Source organism: Giraffa tippelskirchi, chromosome 2 (genome assembly GCF_054371585.1).
Source record: "Giraffa tippelskirchi isolate mGirTip1 chromosome 2, T2T-mGirTip1v1.2.pri, whole genome shotgun sequence".
Taxonomy (NCBI): Eukaryota; Metazoa; Chordata; class Mammalia; order Artiodactyla; family Giraffidae; genus Giraffa; species Giraffa tippelskirchi.
The window spans coordinates 190,930,689-190,950,691 of NC_137276.1; the positions used below are offsets into that span (position 1 = coordinate 190,930,689).

The 20,003-nt window shown below is 36.6% G+C and overlaps 1 protein-coding gene across 2 annotated transcripts in view; it reads right to left on the bottom strand.

Annotated features, from left to right (window-relative positions):
• Positions 1-20,003, bottom strand: part of EPHA6 (EPH receptor A6) — a 946,574-nt gene that overhangs the window by 12,344 nt on the left and 914,227 nt on the right. Inside the window, exons 18-19 of one of the 2 annotated variants that reach the window (XM_081572572.1) lie at positions 18,411-18,482; positions 4,786-4,935 (exon numbers count right to left, since the gene is read on the bottom strand). In XM_081572572.1, coding sequence (XP_081428698.1) covers positions 4,786-4,935; positions 18,411-18,482 — 222 coding nt within the window. Of the gene's footprint in view, positions 1-3,676; positions 3,807-4,785; positions 4,936-18,410; positions 18,483-20,003 lie in introns of those variants that run through there. The other variant, XM_081572573.1, reaches the window with a different exon arrangement.

Consider the following 20,003-nt stretch of genomic DNA (forward strand, 5'->3'; position numbering starts at 1 on the left):
TTGATAACAGTTTCTAATTCTTAAAATATTTTCTTTTAAATTAATAATACATTTCCTTAGCTAAAGCAGTAGAAAAGGATCATCTTCATCTGTTTTGAAATAACTTTCCAAAGTACTTAATTTTCAGTTAATGAAAAGCCAGAACTCATATACTCTTTATGTGCAAATGCTCCCATTTATGCAGTAGGACCCAAAATATTAAAGTATGACTTTTGCAACATTCCTGTTTTTCCTCCACCTTCAGCCTCTTCTAGGGAGATCTGTAAGATATTTTTGGACTTGCTGTATTACTTTTCTTTTGTTGATAGGGATATGGGGTGGAGCGGCAGAAGCTGAGGGAAGAAAAAAGATGGGATGGAAGAATAAAGAGAAAAGAACCAAGAGGGTGGGGAAGAATGTTTAAAAAATGAATAGAAAAATAAGACCTAGTATTGGTGAACATTTTGAAGTAAAAGATTTAACTTACTTCTTTACAGAGTAGAAATTTGCTAAGAAAGATATAAAAATGGATTTTTAAAAAAATTGTGGTTGGGAGATAGGTAATGCAATTCATTCTTTATCACGTCAGAAGACCTATTACAGAAGACTTTCTGTAAAGACTGCTTTTCAAGGATTGAATTTGGATTTGTTTTCTATTTATGGGCTGAGATGGGCCTTAAAGCTGTTCAAGTGTTAGTTGGATAGATTTTAAGAGTAATTCAGGGTGAAAGAAGATAAATCTTTTTTTATTATGACATTCATAACATTTATCAACAATCATAATTCAGTGCAAAAGTGCTATAATTCTTGATTCATGTTGAGCCAAGAGCTTTGCAACTTCTGATGGCTTTTTTAGTGTAATGATTTATATACTAAATCTCTGCATTGTTTTTACATTTTTTCTCAATTATGTCTTATCCTATGAGATAATGAGTGGACTGTAGACCGGAAACTGACCACATAGACAATAAAATAATAATGGTTCCTTCAACTAATTTTCAAAATCAGAAAGCCCCTCAGTAACATAGACTAGGAAATTTAATATAAAGTAGGTATATGAGTATATATGCATATTTTAGTTATTAAAGATTATTTCTGAAGGCTGTGACTTATGGGAGTTACTCATTTTCTATTATTAAATTCTATGCTTATGAATATTAGATAGCTTTAATTAATGAATATGTGCACTAGTAAATATCAAAATATTTCAGGTAAAATTTTCAAATCTGTGATTGGTAGGCAGTAAAGAAATAGATATATTTATTTTTTAATGTTTCTGTTTAATCTTGAACATCTTGCTCTGACCAAGATGAGGTTCAAATTTATACTAAAGATCACCATGCTTACAGTTTTGAAAAATACAAATGTAGCATAAACGTAAATTTTAAAGAGGATTTGGGGTTAGAGAGAAAGTGAAAAGGCAGTTTTATAATACTACAGAAAGATGTTTAGGAAGAGAAAAAAAAGCATAAATTAACCAGATATAGAATAGGATCGTTGGAGTTTTAAAGAAAAACAATTCTTAACAGAGATCTTTAATCTTGCAAGCACTGAATGCCCACCCCATAGACATTTCAATACTTTATAGAATTTATTTAATCAAAGTATACAGATGTTGCTGACAGAGTCCTATGGAAGATCATAATTATTCTATTCCTTATCTTTCTAAATATGTTTTTGTTGCATTATAAAAATAAATATATATGATTAATAAATTTTATCTGTTTTACATCTGTTCTTATTTAATATATATTTGAAGACAGGTAAATATGGAAATTTTACATTTCCTCTAAATGTATCCAGATCTGTGAAATGTATCAAGCAAACCACAGACAGCCTGCAAGTGATGCATGACTGTGCAGGTGACAGCTGGAAAAGGTTGCTAGCTATTTCTGACACACTTAAAAAGTGATGGATTTCCCACTTTTTTCTTTTTCAGTGTACTATAATGGATACTTTAAAGACTCTTCCTTCTATCTCTCTCTCTCTTTTTTTTTAAATGAGAAAAATTTAGCTGTGGGTGACAAAAGTCAGAAGATAAATCAGCAAAAGAAGTATATGGAAGGGCCTAGTCTAATGGGACAATCCACAACTCTTAAAATAAGGAAAAACATGGACTCCTTTATGGCAAGAAAACTATTATCACCAAAAAAATGTAATTTAGGTAGGAATTTGAGAATGTGGGTAGGGCGCCTTTAGCTCCAAGATCAAATAAAACCTAATTTTTATTTTAAACCAGTATCTTTAGACAACCTGCTCTTTTTTCCTCCCCTCTTAATACATTCTCGCTACTCTTCCACCTAGCACAGTAGTCTTTTTTTTTTTTTTTTAGTTTCACAGGGAACAGCTGATTTTATAGTTGAATTTGTTCATAATACAGTACTGTTTTGATAACCTGACTCAACTTCGTTCAGTGAAAAGTATATTTGCCTGCTTTTGCAGCCTCCAGAAGATTACGGCAACAACACATCTTAGCTGTATTTATATTTTTATGTTACTATAGCAAGGATTCAGGTTGCACACAATTCATTTATGCTCTTTTTATACCTTCTTTGGTGTATGCAATGGCATACTTGTACCTTGGAAGGTTTGGAAAACAGCTCAGCATGTTCATGTAACTTATTTTCACGAACAAAACAAAAATTCTTAAACTTGCAAAATGTACCAGTATTAGACTAGTTCTATGTGTTTATTTTCTTAGGCCACCATATAACTATCATAAAACTCTGTTTAAATTAAATCTTTTCACATTTTATCTGACTATACTCTTAGATCTTTTATTCAAAGCAATTCTGCTAAGAATAATTAATTTTCTCAATGCTTTGATAATTACTCTTGCAAATTTATGAAGATAAACCAAGAGAACAGTCATGTATTTAATCCATGCTTCTCTGTATTTAAAGCCTCTAGAGCAATGGACTCACTCTTGGTCTTTCCAGGCATGATCTTAATAATGTAGTAAAGAAACATATTGATAGTAAAAAAAAAAATTCGATGGGAAAGCCTCTAAACGACCACCTATTATGACATATGAAAGACACTATCAAGTTGATAAAAAAAAAAAGACAAACCAAGTCTTAGAACTTTTAGAAGCACAGTATGTTTCTCCCTCTTTCTCCCTTGATAACTCCCTTCTCACCATAGTTACACTTGAAAAGAATTCATTACATGAAATCATTGATCTTTTCTGCAAACGATTCTAACAATATCAGGCATCAACAGGTAAAGAATTGTAGAATAAAGTAACAATATGACCCACAGAGTTGAATATAACTATCTAAAAAATAAATATTCATGTCAGTTTGGAAAATACTTGATCACAAAACATGAAAGGAAGGTCAACTATTTCTTTTTCATCTACCATCAAACTCTAAATACATCATTAACCCCAAATTCCTTTGGATTAAGTCCTTGAACACTTCTGAAATACAGTTATACAAAGTTACAAATCCATGCTGAGTCATTTACCACGTGTAGTGATAATCTGCAGTGCGCCAGGGTTATATTTGCAGGTTATTCAGAGAGGAGCTATGAAGAGTGATTTTTAAATCCAGGTTGGAAGCATAAACAAAAGGTATGTGTGCCTGTAGCCTGAAGAGGAGACTGCAGTTTGTGAGGTGATGTTTGGAGAATCAGAAGAGAGGGTAGTAGAGAGGATAATCTTTCATTTTAGAAATGCTGAGGCACAAAACACAGGTGCTTTGTAGTACTTTTATACATGAAATCCCTTTTCCTGTATGTGCATCATGTGTAAACGTAAAGTCTGTATACTGCTGACTATTCGTCTCTGGTGTCCAATGAGTATGACTCCAATTCTTCTAATATCACTGTGAGAGATTGAGAGACAGAGAGAATATGAACATTTAGATCTGGTAAGTATGGCAGAGAGGAAAGGAACATTTAGATATGGGAAACGAGCACATATCATATTTGCCGCAAATTTCATATCTGGTAAAATGAGTGTTGAAGCAGAGATATAAAAGGACAACAGGAATTTGTTACTTTATTCTTTACACTAGTGCCAGAGAATGCATCAAGTCAACCTCAAGTTTAAAGGTACAAAGAATTCAGGTACTGATGTCATGTTCAGACATTTCATAAGCCCAGGGGTTTTATGTAATTATATAAATTTTTAACAGTATTAGCAAAACAGTCAGCATGCAGGATAGAAAGTACAATGTGAATTCCATTTGAATTGCCATGGTCTTGGTCTTTCAATAATCTGAAAAAATGCCATTGTATTATGTTGAACAGTATGAAATTGCTATTACTATTAATATTTTAAAACAATGGCAATTTCACATGGTCAACATACTAGTTTTAGTTATCTGTCTTTTAAACATATGTTGAGTATTTTCACTGCACCCAGGAAATGATAGTCTTTGAGAAAGTGGAAAAATGCCAGACCATTGTAATATAGAGGCAAAACTCTGAGAAAACATAATATTATGTTATTACAATTATAATATTTGATGAAAGTAATAGTAACTGATTTAGTGTACAAGAATCATAAATAATTTGCTGAGGTAAAACTATATTGATGTGAACAATGCATTTTAGACAGCATTTAAAATCTTTAAATAGTTATTTGAATTAAATATATTCTTTCAAAGGAAAATAGTTAAAAGTATAATGCCCAACTTTCACTAGAACGATTATCAGAAATGGTGAGAAAAGATGTGGAAATGCCATACTAGTGTCAGGAAAGGTAGTTTAACTATGGCATTCTTGATATAGAGATAGTATTTGAATTTACAATCTCCTAAGTGGACATCTGAATATAGTAACAAACCCAGTCCCACTTACTCAATGCTCATTCTTGAAATCAGGTCAAAAGTTGTAAACCCCGCTGCCATGAAGTTATTCTTATATTGCCCCATCTTTATAGAATCCAGCCAGTCACCGACTGTCACGAACAAAGGATATTCGGCAACTTCACCAGGGGAGTCTGGCATTCTATATGGAAAAAAACAAACAAGCATGGAGACCATTTAAAAACCAGATAAAGCAAAAAATACCCAACTTTAGTTTTAATTTTTACAATATTCTCACATCAAATGTTTCATCCTCCATAGAACTAGATTTAAAAATGTTCCATCATATTCAAATCAGCCACTTTTATCTGGTCAGTTTCGCTTGTCAGTTTCTTTTGTCTTTTCCTACTTTTTGCCACTACTAGGTCTTATATTTGAGGTATCTTGAGAAAACCTGTATCTTGCTAAAATCTCTTTACTTTTTTCTCTTGTATGAAATTGTGCTTTCAATCTTGAAGAAAAGCCCCCCAAAAGCTAGCTAGCCACAGGCTATTCACTTATACACTTTCTGACCTTCCATTGAATTCATGCCCTATTGCCTTTTTCACATTTACTATGAGAGCCCCTTCTCTTTTTAACGGTGAATTTATAGGTTAAGGCCTCATTTATTCTCAAACATTCAACAAGAATTTATTATTTATTAAAAAGTAATTTCTGTTGTCACAGAGCTCAATTTCATGAATAAGATTTACATATATCCAAGGATAGGGTAATACAGCCAAAAGCACAGACATTAATAAAGCACAAAACTAAAGAAAATCAATGAAATTTTGGGTTAGCAAGAAAGAAGAATCTGCCACTGATGGGTCTTACAGCAAGTGATATGGAAATTTGTGGGGCTTCCCAGGTGGCACTAGTGATAAAGAACCCGTCTGCCAATGCAGGAGACTTAAGAGACTCAGGTTCAATCCCTGGGCTGAGAAAATCCCTTGCAGAAGGGCATGGCAACCCACTTCAGTATTGTTGCCTGGAAAATCCCAAGGATGGAGGAGCCTGGTAGGCTACAGTCCATGGGGTCGCTAAGAGTCGGACACGACTGAGAGACTTCACTTTCACTTTTCCCTTTCATGCACTGGAGAAGGAAATGGCAACCCACTCCAGTATTCTTGCCTGGAGAATCCTAGGGACGGCGGAGCCTGGTGGGCTGCCGTCTATGGGGTCGCACAGAGTCGGACACGACTGAAGCGACTTAGCAGTGAATGTGTATATATATAGATATACACAAATATGTCTATATATATACAAAGTAGTTTTATATAAGCTAAAGTCAGATAGACAGAATAAAAGCAGAAATAACCTTAGAAATTATAGCAAAAATAACTCAGAATTGTATACTTAAGACATTCTAATAATAAACTATATTGTTCACCTTACTGAAATACCTGAAAAATAATATTAAAAACATTTTGTATGGTGTTAAAAATAAGTGATAATGAATGCTTTTATAGTAATAAAAATAAATGTGTTTTATCATCCCTTTTAGGATAATAAATATATCATTTTGAAAACTATTAGGTCTAGAGTTTGTATCAAATGATAAAGCAGTAACTTTTTTTATGTTTGGTGTTTGAGTCAATCAGTATTTTATAAGTAATAAAAAATTTCCCACCAGAAGTAAATTACTGAATTATTTTTATATTGAATATTGAAGGATAATCCAACTCTAATTTACTTTGCTTTTAATTTTTTATAAAGTTTAAAGGATAACAGAATCCACAGAAACTTAACTAGAGCCATTTTTTAATATTTATATTGTGAATATTTTATCATAATAGTTTTCAAATATTATTCATATTTGAACTATTTCATTTAAAATACAAACCAATAACACATGAGCACATATGATTAAACCATATGAATAAGAATTCCTCCACTAAAGCAAAATGGCATATACAAGTTATATAAGCCTAGAATTGATTTGTGCTGAGGTTTGACAGAAAACAACAAAATTCTGTTAAGTAATTATCCTTCAATTAAAAAATAAATTAATTAAAAAAAAACTATATGAGAGTTGGAGTTAAGTTCTAAGGTCAATATATAAGGTGAAAACGGAAACTCTTGAACAACCAAAATTAACCTTAAAAATCCTTTAAATTACCCTTAAATCACCAGAACTTGTATCTTTAAGGAGCACAAAAGCCAGAGACGTAATACATAGTCAAACAACTTGTACACTGTATGACTCCTGAAGACCCTGAAAATTGCCCCTTGGAATTATTTAGGACAAAGTTCCTACTAAAGACCTAAAATTCATTTCTCTGATTTTTCTTTGATTTTATATTGACTTCTATTTTTCTGAACTGGATTCTAGCTGAAGGTGGGCATGGGGTGAAGAAAGATGACAGGGAAATTCAGGATTTATTGCTCTTTCTACATAACTAAAATCTGCATAAACTAAATGCACTTGTGATTGTGATTATACAGTGTTGTAGTCCATATGGAGTCTGGTGACACTTCATAGTGACTCCTTTTTACTAGTACTTGATTCTGTTACCATATTTCCTGTTTTGGAGGCTGTTAAGTCACATTTTATTTTCCTGTACTAAAAATGGCAATGCTATTTGATTATGGACCATTTCATTCTAATTAATATCAGAACAATTCAAGACAAAGTTTAGTTATGTTCAAAAGTTGAAAGATATCATGGCATCTACCAACAGGCACTTTAACTGTCACTATATTTCTTAGTTTTCTAGAGATGTTTATATTAATAAGAATTATCAAATAAAAGTTTACATGTAAATAAGAATAAAGGTATCCATGGCAAATAGAGTTGAATAGGGTTTTAAATTGTGGTATTTCTTAGTTTTTACTATCCTAATGTGTAGTATGGATCCAGAAGAGGATTCAGAATAGCTTTTGCACTATTTTCCTAAATTTTCTAATTGGTTTCCTATGGAACATATTTCAGAGAATAGTGCTGTAGTAAGTTCACTGACCAAGTTTAATATCAAAATGACCAGGGTACACCTATTGCTAATTGTCATAAATAAAACCATGTTCATTCGAAAGCTGAATGTTCTATTTTAAAACACAGTGGCTCTCATGTCTTTTAACTACTCATCTGAGAAATCTGTTGAAACTGAACAAAATTAAATGCATGTGTTTAGGTGTTTCCATTCATACTCCTACATACCATTCTTGATGCACAGACATAGTCAGATGATTTCCACTTCTCTCTCCTGAGAGAACTCGAGTTTTCACAATTCATGTAATTGGTGAGTAGAAATGTTATTTGTTAATTTTATGTCCTTAAAGGACATAAAGTATAGAAAGGTCATAGAAGGACATTCTGTATACTAAATGACTTAAATGGCCAGTTTGTCTGTTGAAAAGCAGCCACTGTTTGCTCGTAGAATGTTTCAATACTGTAATTCCTGTTCCCTCCACATATCTTTAGTAACCTAGTTGCTCTTTGGCCTTTATACGACTGCATTGGCAGTTGATTTAGTAAGGTCAAGGTCCCCTCATTGTTCACAGCCACTCACTGTGCAATAACTTTTCTTTCACCTTATCTTATAATGAAGTTGAAAAAATGCTATTATTTTCTGGCTTTGAGGGCTGGGTACCATCACCCTCACATGAATTCTCTGGAATATTACTTAATCAACAATAAATGCCCTTTCTTATCAACCATATACAATGATAAATTCAATCTGCTATTTGCTGAGCATGTAGAAATTTCTGCTATTTGATGATTAGTGGGAGCTGTCCACCTGAGAAATGTCTTTACAGCAAAACCTGCGGCTACATAAAAAAAAGTACATACTATAGAACAGAAGGTCAAAGGTCTACTACTTTCTTCAGAAAAATGAGGAGGGAGCATAATTAGAGGAAATTCTACCAGATATAAATTATGGCCAATTTAGATTAGAGAAAGGGCTGGAGTATAGCTAGAAGAGGTAATGGTATAGTTTAAGTTACAATAAACATATTCTCAGTACATCTAAATATGTAAAAATGAATAGCACTGATAGAGCTGAAAAGATTTTACTCTAACAAGCCCTTTGAGTTTGTAATGGTACTGGTATTTTAATTTAGAAAGGTCTTAGGTTACCAATAGGTACCAAACTACCATTAAAAATCAGGGAGGTTTTTCTTCTCAAACGTTTTCCATATTTTATATTCATCATGTAAATATAAAAGTAATAAATCTATTAAAAATGGTTCAAGGAAAGTTATACTTTGAGAAACACTATTCCAAGGCAGGATCTTATTTTAATATGAAACTATATGCAAGACAGAATAAGAGACGCAGATGCATAGAACAGTCTTATGGACTCTGAGGGAGAAGGTGAGGGTGGGACATTCTGGGAGAATAGCATTGAAACATGTATATTATCATATGTGAAACAGAACACCATTCCAGGTTCGATGCATGAGACAAATGCTCAGGGCCGGGGCAATGGGATGACCCAGAGGGATGGGATGGGGAGGGAGGTGGGTGGGGGGTCCAGGAAGGGGAACACATGTAAACCCATGGCTGATTCATGTCAATGTATGGCAAAAACTATTACAATATTGTAAAGTAATTAGCCCCCAACTAAAATAAATAAATTTATTAAAAAAAAAAAAGAAACTACCACATCCTTAAAGGCTTTTCTCCCTTTACCACTCTAACAAAACTTCTCCCTTTCTAGTTCTTACCTTTATATATCGTTAGCAGAGGTCTACAGATAGTGTCCATTCTATTTGTATTGCTGTATTTCATATGTTGATGAATATTTTCCATGTTTCAATGGTCTTCATAGCTCATTTTCAAGTGAGTGTATAATATTTATGTGTCTATGGTTAATAATTTGTTAATTCCCTGTCAGACTCTTAAATTGCCATCAATCTTATTAAATTTATTACAGATGATTATGTAATTATAGAGCATGTATCTTTATGCTTCAGTTGAATTATTCCCTTGGGAAAAACCCCACAAGACGGAAGAATTTTAAGAGTAAGTTAAAACTCCCTGAGGGCAGGAATCATATCTCATATCTCTTTCTATATTCTGTAGGCCTTAGCACAATGCTGAAAGTACTCAAGGAACTCATTAAATAAGTGATGATTAAGATTTGAATATTCTCTGTAGAAAAGTTTGGTCATGACCTAATGTGATTTATGATGAAGAATCTATTTTCATTTAACTCATTAAATGGAATAGTAAGAATCTATTGCTAAAATGGTCATCCTGTTAATGAATATGCTGTTTATTTAGATTACTCCTTGTATCACAAAAATGTTTGTTTATGTCTGTCTTTATAAGTTTCAACTCTGAATATTCACTGGAAAGATTGACGCTGAAGCTGAAGCTCCAATACACTGGCCTCTTGATGCGAAGAGCCAACTCACTGGAAAAGTCTCTGATGCTAGGAAAGATTGAAGGCAGGAGGAAAAGAGGATGACAGAGGATGAGACAGTTAGATGGCATCACTGATTCAATGGACATGAGTCTGAGAAAACTCTGAGAGACAGTGAAGGACAGGGAAGCCCGGCATGCTGCATTCCATGGGGTTGCAAATAGTCGGACATAACTTATCAACTGAATGACAATAGGTTTCAATAGAGAGAAGGGTAGGAAATTAAAGGTGAGTGAGATAGCACACGGTTAGGGGACCTAGAATTACAACAACCTTTACTTTATTCAGTATCACTATTTTTACATGAATTTCTCATCTCATGACCAAGGGACTACACTTCACATTATTTAGTGAATCTATAAAACAATCTGGCTTCCCTCATAGCTCAGGTGGTAAAGAATCTGCCTGCAATGCAGGAGACTCAGATTAGATCCCTGGGTTGGGAAGGTCCCCTGGAGAAGGAAATGGCAATGACTCCAGTATTCTTTCCTGGAGAATCTTATGGACAGAGGCAGGCTACTGTCCATGGGGTCGCAAGAGTCGGACACAACTTAGTGACTAAACCGCCACCACATAAAAAAATCTACAACACACACAACCTACCTAACTTTTGAAGGAAGAATTTATCTAATTAGATTAAAAAAAAAACACTGCCCTGCCTATAATTAGGACTAACTGTCACTTTGAAAACAAGTTCAATTAATGAAAACTTTCGATATTCTTTAAAAATTTTAGAGCGTGATTTTGCACAAGATGTTATAAAAATCCTAAGTGCACAGAACCATGCCATAAATCTTGTGACTATTGCATGCTTGTGGGCAATATCTCTTTGTTCCAAATAATATGACTCTCTACAGTGCTAAATTGGGAGCATGATTTATTTTTTGTTAGCCTTTTATTTTCAGTAAGCCATCAGGTTTTTTAATTGACATTATTTAAATCTCATAATAAGGCTGATAACCGGTAAAAAGTATGAAGGAATGAAATTCAAAGCAAATTTGAAAATTATGTTGTTGTTCAGTTTAAAATTAGAGAAATGTTTGAATATTAGGAAGGATAGATACAAGGTAGAAATAATATCGTTTAAATATTTCCCACATTCTGAGTAGAGTTCTCAGCATATGGTCACTACGCTCTGAGTAACATCACTGGACCTCAAGGAAAGTCCATTTTTTATATATAAATAATTCCCTTATGGCTCAGTTAAGGGACTAGATCTGATAGACAGAGTGCCTGATGAACTATGGACAGAGGTTCATGACATTGTACAAGAGACAGGGATCAAGACAATCCCCATGGAAAAGAAATGCACAAAAGCAAAATGGCTGTCTGAGGAGGCCTTACAGATAGCTGGGAAGAGAAGAGAAGTGAAAAGCAAAGGAGAAAAGGAAAGATATTCCCATCTGAATGCAGAGTTCCAAAGAATAGCAAGGAGAGATAAGAAAGCCTTCCACAGTGATCAATGCAAAGAAATAGAGGAAAACAACAGGTTGGGAAAGACTAGAGATCTCTTCAAGAAAATTAGAGATACCAAAGGAACATTTCATGCAACGATAGGCTGGATAAAGGACAGAAATGGTATGGACCTAACAGAAGCAGAAGATATTAACAGGTGGCAAGAATACACAGAAGAACTGTACAAAAAAGATCTTCACGACCCAGATAATCACGATGGTGTGATCACTCACCTAGAGCCAGACATCCTGGAATGTGAAGTCAAGTGGGCCTTGGAAAGCATCACTACGAACAAAGCTAGTGGAGGTGATGGAATTCCAGTTGAGCTATTTCAAATCCTGAAAGATGATGCTGTGAAAGTGCTGCACTCGATATGCCAGCAAATTTGGAAAACTCAGCAGTGGCCACAGGACTGGAAAAGGTCAGTCTTCATTCCAATCCCAAAGAAAGGCAATGCCAAAGAATGCTCAAACTATCGCACAACTGCACTCATCTCACATGCTAGTAAAGTAATGCTCAAAATTCTCCAAGCCAAGCTTCAGCAATATGTGAACCGTGAACTTCCAGATGTTCAAGCTGGTTTTAGAAAAGGCAGCGGAACCAGAGATCAAATTGCCAACATCCACTGGATCATCGAAAACGCAAGAGAGTTCCAGAGAAACATCTACTTCTGCTTTATTGACTATGCCAAAGCCTTTGACTGTGTGGATCACAATAAACTGTGGAAAATTCTGAAAGAGATGGGAATACCAGACCATCTGACCTGTTTCTTGAGAAACCTGTATGCAGGTCAGGAAGCAACAGTTAGAACTGGACATGGAACAACAGACTGGTTCCAAATAGGAAAAGGAGTACGTCAAGGCTGTATATTGTCACCCTGCTTATTTAACTTATATGCAGAGTACATCATGAGAAACGCTGGGCTGGAAGAAACACAAGCTGGAATCAAGATTTCCGGGAGAAAGATCAATAACCTCAGATATGCGGATGACACCACCCTTTTGGCAGAAACTGAAGAAGAACTAAAGAGCCTCTTGATGAAAGTGAAAGAGGAGAGTGAAAATGTTGGCTTAAAGCTCAACGTTCAGAAAACTAAGATCATGGCATCTGGTCCTATCACTTCATAGGAAATAGATGGGGAAACAGTGTCAGACTTTATTTTTTTTGGGCTCCAAAATCTCTGCTGATGGTGACTGCAGCCATGAAATTAAAAGACGCTTACTCCTTGGAAGGAAGGTTATAGCCAACCTAGATAGCATATTGAAAAGCAGAGACATTACTTTGCCAACAAAAGTACGTCTAGTCAAGGCTATGGTTTTTCCCGTGGTCATGTATGGATGTGAGAGTTGGATGGTGAAGAACGCTGAGCGCTGCAGAATTGATGCTTTTGAACTGTGGTGTTGGAGAAGACTCTTGAGAGTCCCTTGAACTGCAAGGAGATCCAATCAATCCATCCTAAAAGAGATCAATCCTGGGTGTTCATTGGAAGGACTGATGTTGAAGCTGAAACTCCAATACTTTGGCCACTTCATGCAAAGAGTTGACTCATCGGAAAAGACCCTGATGCTGGGTAGGATTGGGGCCAGGAGGAGAAGAGGACGACAGAGGATGAGATGGTTGGATGGCATCACCAACTCGATGGACATGGGTTTGGGTAGACTCCGGGAGTTGATGATGGACAGGGAGGCCTGGCGTGCTGCGGTTCATGAGGTCGCAAAGAGTCGGACAGAACTGAGCAACTGAACTGTACTTAACTGATGGCTCAGTGGGTAAAGAATTGGTATGCAATGCAGGAGACACAGGAGACTCAGGTTCGATTCCTGGGTTGGGAAGATCCTTTGGAGAAGGAAATGGCCACCCACTCCAGTATTCTTGCCTGGAAAATCCTGTGGACAGAGGAGCCTGGCAGGCTACAGTCCATGGGGTCACAAAGAGTTAGACACGACTGAGCAACTAAGTACACACAGAGGGACAGAAATAGATCTCATTTCATATGTCAACAACAATTCATTGCCAGTGGTAATCAAAATGTGGTCTTAAAAAGGATACAGAGGTAGCATCTGGGCTCTGTGAGAAACTAATGTTTGCCATAACAAGGAAAAGAAACAGAGCAGATATTTGCCAACACTGGAAAAATTCAATCTACAAAAATGCCTGAGGATGTAATTCTGGAACTATGTTGCTGCTACATTTTCTTCATTTCTTTATTTTGTTGTAGTTACTATTTTCTTTTTTCAAGTAATGTTCTTCAAGTGACTGAGCACTGCAAGAGGATGTTGAAGGAATATATAGACGATATGTTTCCTTCTTATTTCCATGAATGAGGGTATATTTATATTCTATATCCTTGTATTTGCTTAGCAGAACATAAAATAACAGGTTGTGCACTGCTACAAATTCTTTTTGGAACTTTTATACCCTTCATCTATGAAGTCTGAGAAATCCAGATAAAATTTATCTGGAGATGCAAAAATGTATCTTGTTTTCCAATAGTCATATTTCTGAAACTGAAGTACTGAAAAAAATCTTACAATTTTGGATGACTGTATATTCTGTAGTGGAAAGAACAGGCTTTGTAGTTGGTAGATCTCACTCAAATTCCTGATTCAATAATTACCTGCTGTGTGTTGCTGTTGTTCAGTCACTCAGTTGTGTTCGACTCTTTGCGACCCCATGGACTGCAGCATGCCAGGCTTTCCTGTCCATCACCAACTCCTGGAGCTTGCTCAAACTCATCTCCAATGGGTCCATGATGCCATCCACCTATCTCATCCTCTGTCATCCCCTTCTCCTGCCTTCAATCTTTCCCAGCATCAGGTTCTTTTCCAATGAGTCAGGTCTTTGCATCAGGTGGCCCAAGTACTGGAGCTTCAGCTTCAGCATCAGTCCTTCCAATGAATATTCAGGGTTGATTTCCTTTAGGATTGACTGGTTTAATCTCCTGGCAGTCCAAGGGACTCTCAAGAGCCTTCTCTAACATTGCAGTTCTAAAGCATCAATTCTTTGGCACTCAGCCTTCTTTATGGCCCAACTCTTGCATCCATACATGACTACTGGAAAAACCATAACTTTGACTATATGGATCTTTGTTGGCAAAGTAATATCTTTGCTCTGCTTTTTAATAAGCTGTCTAGGTTTGTCATAGCTTTTCTTCCAAGGAGCAAGCATCTTTTAAATTCATGGCTGCAGTCACCATCTACAGTGATTTTGGAGCCCAAGAAAATAAAGTCCGTCACTGTTTTCATTTTTTCCCCAGCTATTTGTCATGGTCTTAGTTTTTTGAATGTTAAGTTTTAAGACAGCTTTTTCACTCTCCCCTTTCACCTTCATCAAGAGGCTCTTAGTTCCTCTTTGCTTTCTGCCATAAGGGTGGTGTCATCTGCATATCTGAGGTTATTGATATTTCTCCTGGCAAGCTTCATTCCAGCTTGTGCTTCATCCAGCCCAGCATTTTGCATGATGTACTCTGTGTATAGGTCAAATAAGAAGGGTGACAATATACAGCCTTGACATACTCCTCTCCCAATTTGGAACCCATCTGTTGTTCCATGTCTGGTTCTAACTGTTGCTTCTTGACCTGCATACAGGTTTCTCAGGAAGCAGGTTAGACGGTCTGGTATTCCCATCTCTTTAAGAATTTTCCACAATTTGTTTTAATCCACACAGTCAAAGGCTTTAGTGTAGTCAATGAAGCACTGACTTCTCATTTCCATTCCAGAAATGAGAATTTCTGGAATTCTCTTGCTTTTACTATGATCCAACAAATGTTGGTAATTTGATCTCTGGTTCCTCTGCCTTTTCTAAAACCAGCTTGAACATCTGGAAATTCTCGGTTCATGTACTGTTGAATCCTAGCTTGTAGAATTTTGAGCACTAGTTTGCTAGCATGTGAAATGAATGCAATTGTGTAGTGGTTTGAACATTCTTTGGCATTGCCTTTCTTTGGGACTGGAATGAAAACTGACCTTTTCCAGTCCTATGGCCACTGCTGAGTTTTCCAAATTTGCTGTGTACCCTTGGGAAATTTAGCCTCTTTTGAGTCTCTGATTTCTCACATGAAGGATGGAGATAATAGGACTAAATGACATGACAGATAAACGTGCCTAGTACAATGACTGACTCATAGTAGGTTCTCAATAAACAGTAGTAATAATTATTGTTGATAATGATGATAGTAATTTCTATCAGTGTTAGTATTGATATTAGCATCAGTATTATTATCATATTGTGGCAACAGTTCATGTGAGTTGAATTTTCTAATGGGTGGAAGTTTCACACTTCCTGATTAATATTTAATAGTCTGTATTTCATTCAAAAAGCTTTGCTTATCACTCAATTACATTGGTTTTGGCCAGCCTGTGATTTCTCTGTCATGAGAAACAACATTAAAAGTACTAGTTATAAAAATTAAACAGAACAAGTTGTCCATTACTTGGTTTATAAACAGTTTAATAAGTGGGAATTATGGACAGCCTAGGCAGCACTTAGCAAGATGTTTTAAAAAATGAATGGAAGCATTTATATCAAATTGTTGAAAGTTATTGCCCTCAGAAGACAGCATTATAGGTGCTTTATTAATCAGAAGGAGGAAGGTAGTACTGTTTAGTATTATAATGTTTACTTGAAGTTCTCTAAAGGAGATGATATTGATTTGAGCTTTTCCCTACCTTCATGGTTCATACATCACTGGAAATCAAGTGCTTGAAAGTTCAACAGTTGACTTATATGTACTCAGGCAAGTGGTGGTTGCAGTTCCTAAGAACTTAAATATTATAAAATCCTTAACTATGGCCTAGCAGGTAATGAGAATATTCCTTTCTGCCTTGGGTGGAATATGATTTCTGTCATGGACTGGTCCATCTGGTCAAATGCTGCCTTTTTCTGAATGCTACCTTATAGCTGATGCTTTCAAGGAGCCCATAATCTGTAAAATTATCAGTGACATTCTGGTGATCTGGAGGAGGGACGGGAAGAAAGAGCTATTTTCCTATTGCACCGCAGCATTGTCCAAAATGGCACTGGCCAGCTGACCTAGCGCACTCAGTAGGTTCTGGTGTATAGGGGAAGCAGGGCTAGGGCTTGAAGAGGCTGGAGAGTGAGTGTGTGGGACAATGTGGGTGGGGTGGGGAGTGACAGCCACTTTGTACTATTAAACTATTGGGCCCCAGATGTAATTCTGGATTCCATGGTAATATGCTTGCTTGGGGTTGAGAGTAACTCTAAGATTGATCCTGAGGGCCAGGGGAAAGGGAATAGAGATGTTTCAAGGGGCATGGCCAGGCGCTGCTCCTGTTGCCATTCTCTACGGAACCTTGGCCTCAAGCTGGGTCTTTCTCCCAGGGGCTGGGAATCATGTGACAGCTACAGATACTTCTTTGAAAAGAAGTTATAAGATATCATTGTACCGTGAATGAAAGTGAAGGTATCTTGAAATTCATTCATGAAAGGATGACTGCTTATATTACTAAGGTACTTTCTCAAATTATTTTTTACAATCAATTGGATTTAAGTCTATACTTATAATATCACTACATTCACCTATATATCGATATACTTTCTTGAGTAGGAGAGAAAGCAAGAAGACTGGGGATTTCACCGAGTTCTGAATACTCCCATGGGGGTGTGTCAGGCATAAGAAAGTCAGCATTATTTGGAGTGGCTGTTTCAAATAATAAAAGCCTTCTCTGACCAGTGATTTTTTCTATTGAGTATTCTGTCTTTTGAAAGAAAAATTAAGGTTTATGAAATTTTCAGTATCACTCATATAAAATTATTAAGCTGTGGGTTTCAGCCTTTCTCCTCCCTTTTCATCACCTTCATTTTTCCCCCCTATTACTACACTGTCAAGAGAACAGATAAAAGCTTCTTGGGCGAATTCTTGAGAAAAAAAGCAATTAGAGTGGAATAAAAACCATGGGGACCTAGTGGGTGAGAGAGTTATGTCAGTGCAGGCATGTGAGAGAAACTTGGAAGCTGAGGGATCCTAGAGAAAAGGAGATACAGGAGAGTTTAATAGGAGCTGCTGTGGATTATACTCTTAGACTCCTTCACCTGTTTGAGAGGTACATGGGGAGGACAGACTGCAATTCTATGCTCTATCACATTTCCTTAGTCCAACATCACTCGGTGAAGGGAGACCAGGCTTTGGAAGTTTTGGGTTGGAGGGGCAATGTCACAGCTTTGTAAGCATAAAACAAACCAGGCATCCTGTTGCTAACACTGCCGTCCTTCAACCTACCCCATCTCTTCTCCCCAAGCAGTCTCAGTGCTCTAGGATCAGGGTGGGTGGATGGCATTGGGAGTGAGGGGATAGAAATTGGTAACTCACTCAGGCTGCTTTGAAAACAAGAATGCTGATACAGGTTCAGGAATGATACCCATATAACTCTGGTTCCTTTTGTTTTCCAACAAAAGAATACTGAGAGCAAAATCTGTAGCATATATGTCTTTGTCAGAAACAACGAGAGCAAATCAGTCAGAAAGACTTCCAATTGGACCCCCAAAGATTAGAGTTTAGAATGCAATTAAAACTGCTAACTTTCTATAAAGCCCAGCTCCAGGCCCGCCTGTGATGTGCCATCATGGAGCTTGCCTTTCTCCAGCTTTACTGCAAACATCTCATTAAGCCACAATGCCTACCCCTCAGATACCAGCCCTCACATGGACTTTACCTCTGGATCATTTGTACTTTTTGGTATCTTCTCATTTTAGATTCTTTATCATTATTTTCCAAATATTATTAACGTTTATTATCTTGAAAAAGCAGGGAAGAATTCTTTTTTTATCTGCTTTTCTTCAAAAAGAAAGCTCTTACCTGCCTGCTTCTACAGTCATAGAACAGTCAGAGAGCTCCGCTGGCGCGCACTGGCTGTGGAGTCCATTCACCCTGTACCACAAGATGCCCAGATTAAATCATTTCAGACTCAGTCCACACCCTGGTAGTGCTTTCTCCCCAATATTAAAGCATACTTGTCTCTTCAATAAAACATATAAAAACAAAGCCCAAGAAACACTTTCTCCAACTACTTCTCTTTCTCTTCAGAGACAGATTTTTTGAGAAACCAGTACTGGATGTGGTACTTTGTATTACTCTTCTCTCTGACCTCAGGTTCATTCCTCCCCCACTGCGTCTGTCTTACACAATGTTACTGAAAATGCACTTGCAAAGGCCACCCGTGAATTCCTAAATGCATAGTTGTTAAATCCAATGGACCAACTTAATTTTTATCTTACTGGTGCTTTGTGGAGCCTGGGACATTCAACTCCTCGGAACTGTTTCCCTTTCTGGCTTTTACTGTACTGCTCCTTCCTACTCTCCTCACTACCTGTCTGATTGTTTTTTCTCCGTCTCCTTTGCATACTTTTCTCCAGGTCATTTCTTAACTCTTGGTGTTCCAGAGGGTGACATTCTTCCTATTTCTTTGCCCTGACCTTTCCTAGTTTGGCTTGCTGCAAACATTTGACAGTCCTTGTTTCCAGTCTCGCTCCTTGTCTTACACTTTTGGTTTAAATCAGCCCTGGAGTGATGTTTCAGAAATGCAAATGTGATCAAGCTGTTCTCATGCTTAAAATCCTTCAAGGGCTGCCCATTGCTTTTATGATAAAATCCAAAGTGGCACCCCCACCCTACCCTCACCACTCCAGCTTCCTGTGCTGGACTGCTTGAGGGAAGAGGGCTAGAGTAATAGTTTAATCTCTAGCTATTTCATGCTTGGCTTCACTTTACTGAGGCTGCCAATTAATGATTTAGAGGTGAACTCTTCTGTGCTCTGCTGTGAACTGAGGCTTGTTTTGAGGAGTCCTTGAAGAGCCTTTGGCCTTATTGTCACTCAAACCGGCATTGACTTGAACTTCTGACCTAAAGCTGAACATCTGCATAGCCTATTGGCCATCTCCTGAGTCAGGAAAGTAAACCTTGAACGTGCTTTGGTTATGTTTAAGTCCAATTTGGACTAAATTAAGAAATGTATTTTCAACTTGATAGTGTTTTAAATGTAGTATGTTCAGACATAGATGGTAGTGTTGTGCCTTTTTTTTTTTTTCCCTTCTACTTGCCCTCTTATAATTGCTTTTCAGAGAGAAGTGAGTAGATCTTCTCAACTCTACTGACTTTTATAAAATGGGAGATGAACTCCTTCACTTTCTTGTCTTGTCATCTGTCTTTTTCTGGTTTTAGCAACGGAAAGTAACAACAGCTGGATGTGATCATATCAGCAGGAAACATCCTTGCTCCCGGCTGATTCACAACTTGCCCCTATCTTGCTTGCCATTTCAAATAGAGGGACAGAATACTGAATGGACAAGAAAATTAAAGGGGCTGCACACACACACACACACACACGCACACACACATTCTACTTATAAGGAAAAATCAGTAAATCAAGAAAGGAATTATAAATACTATAGA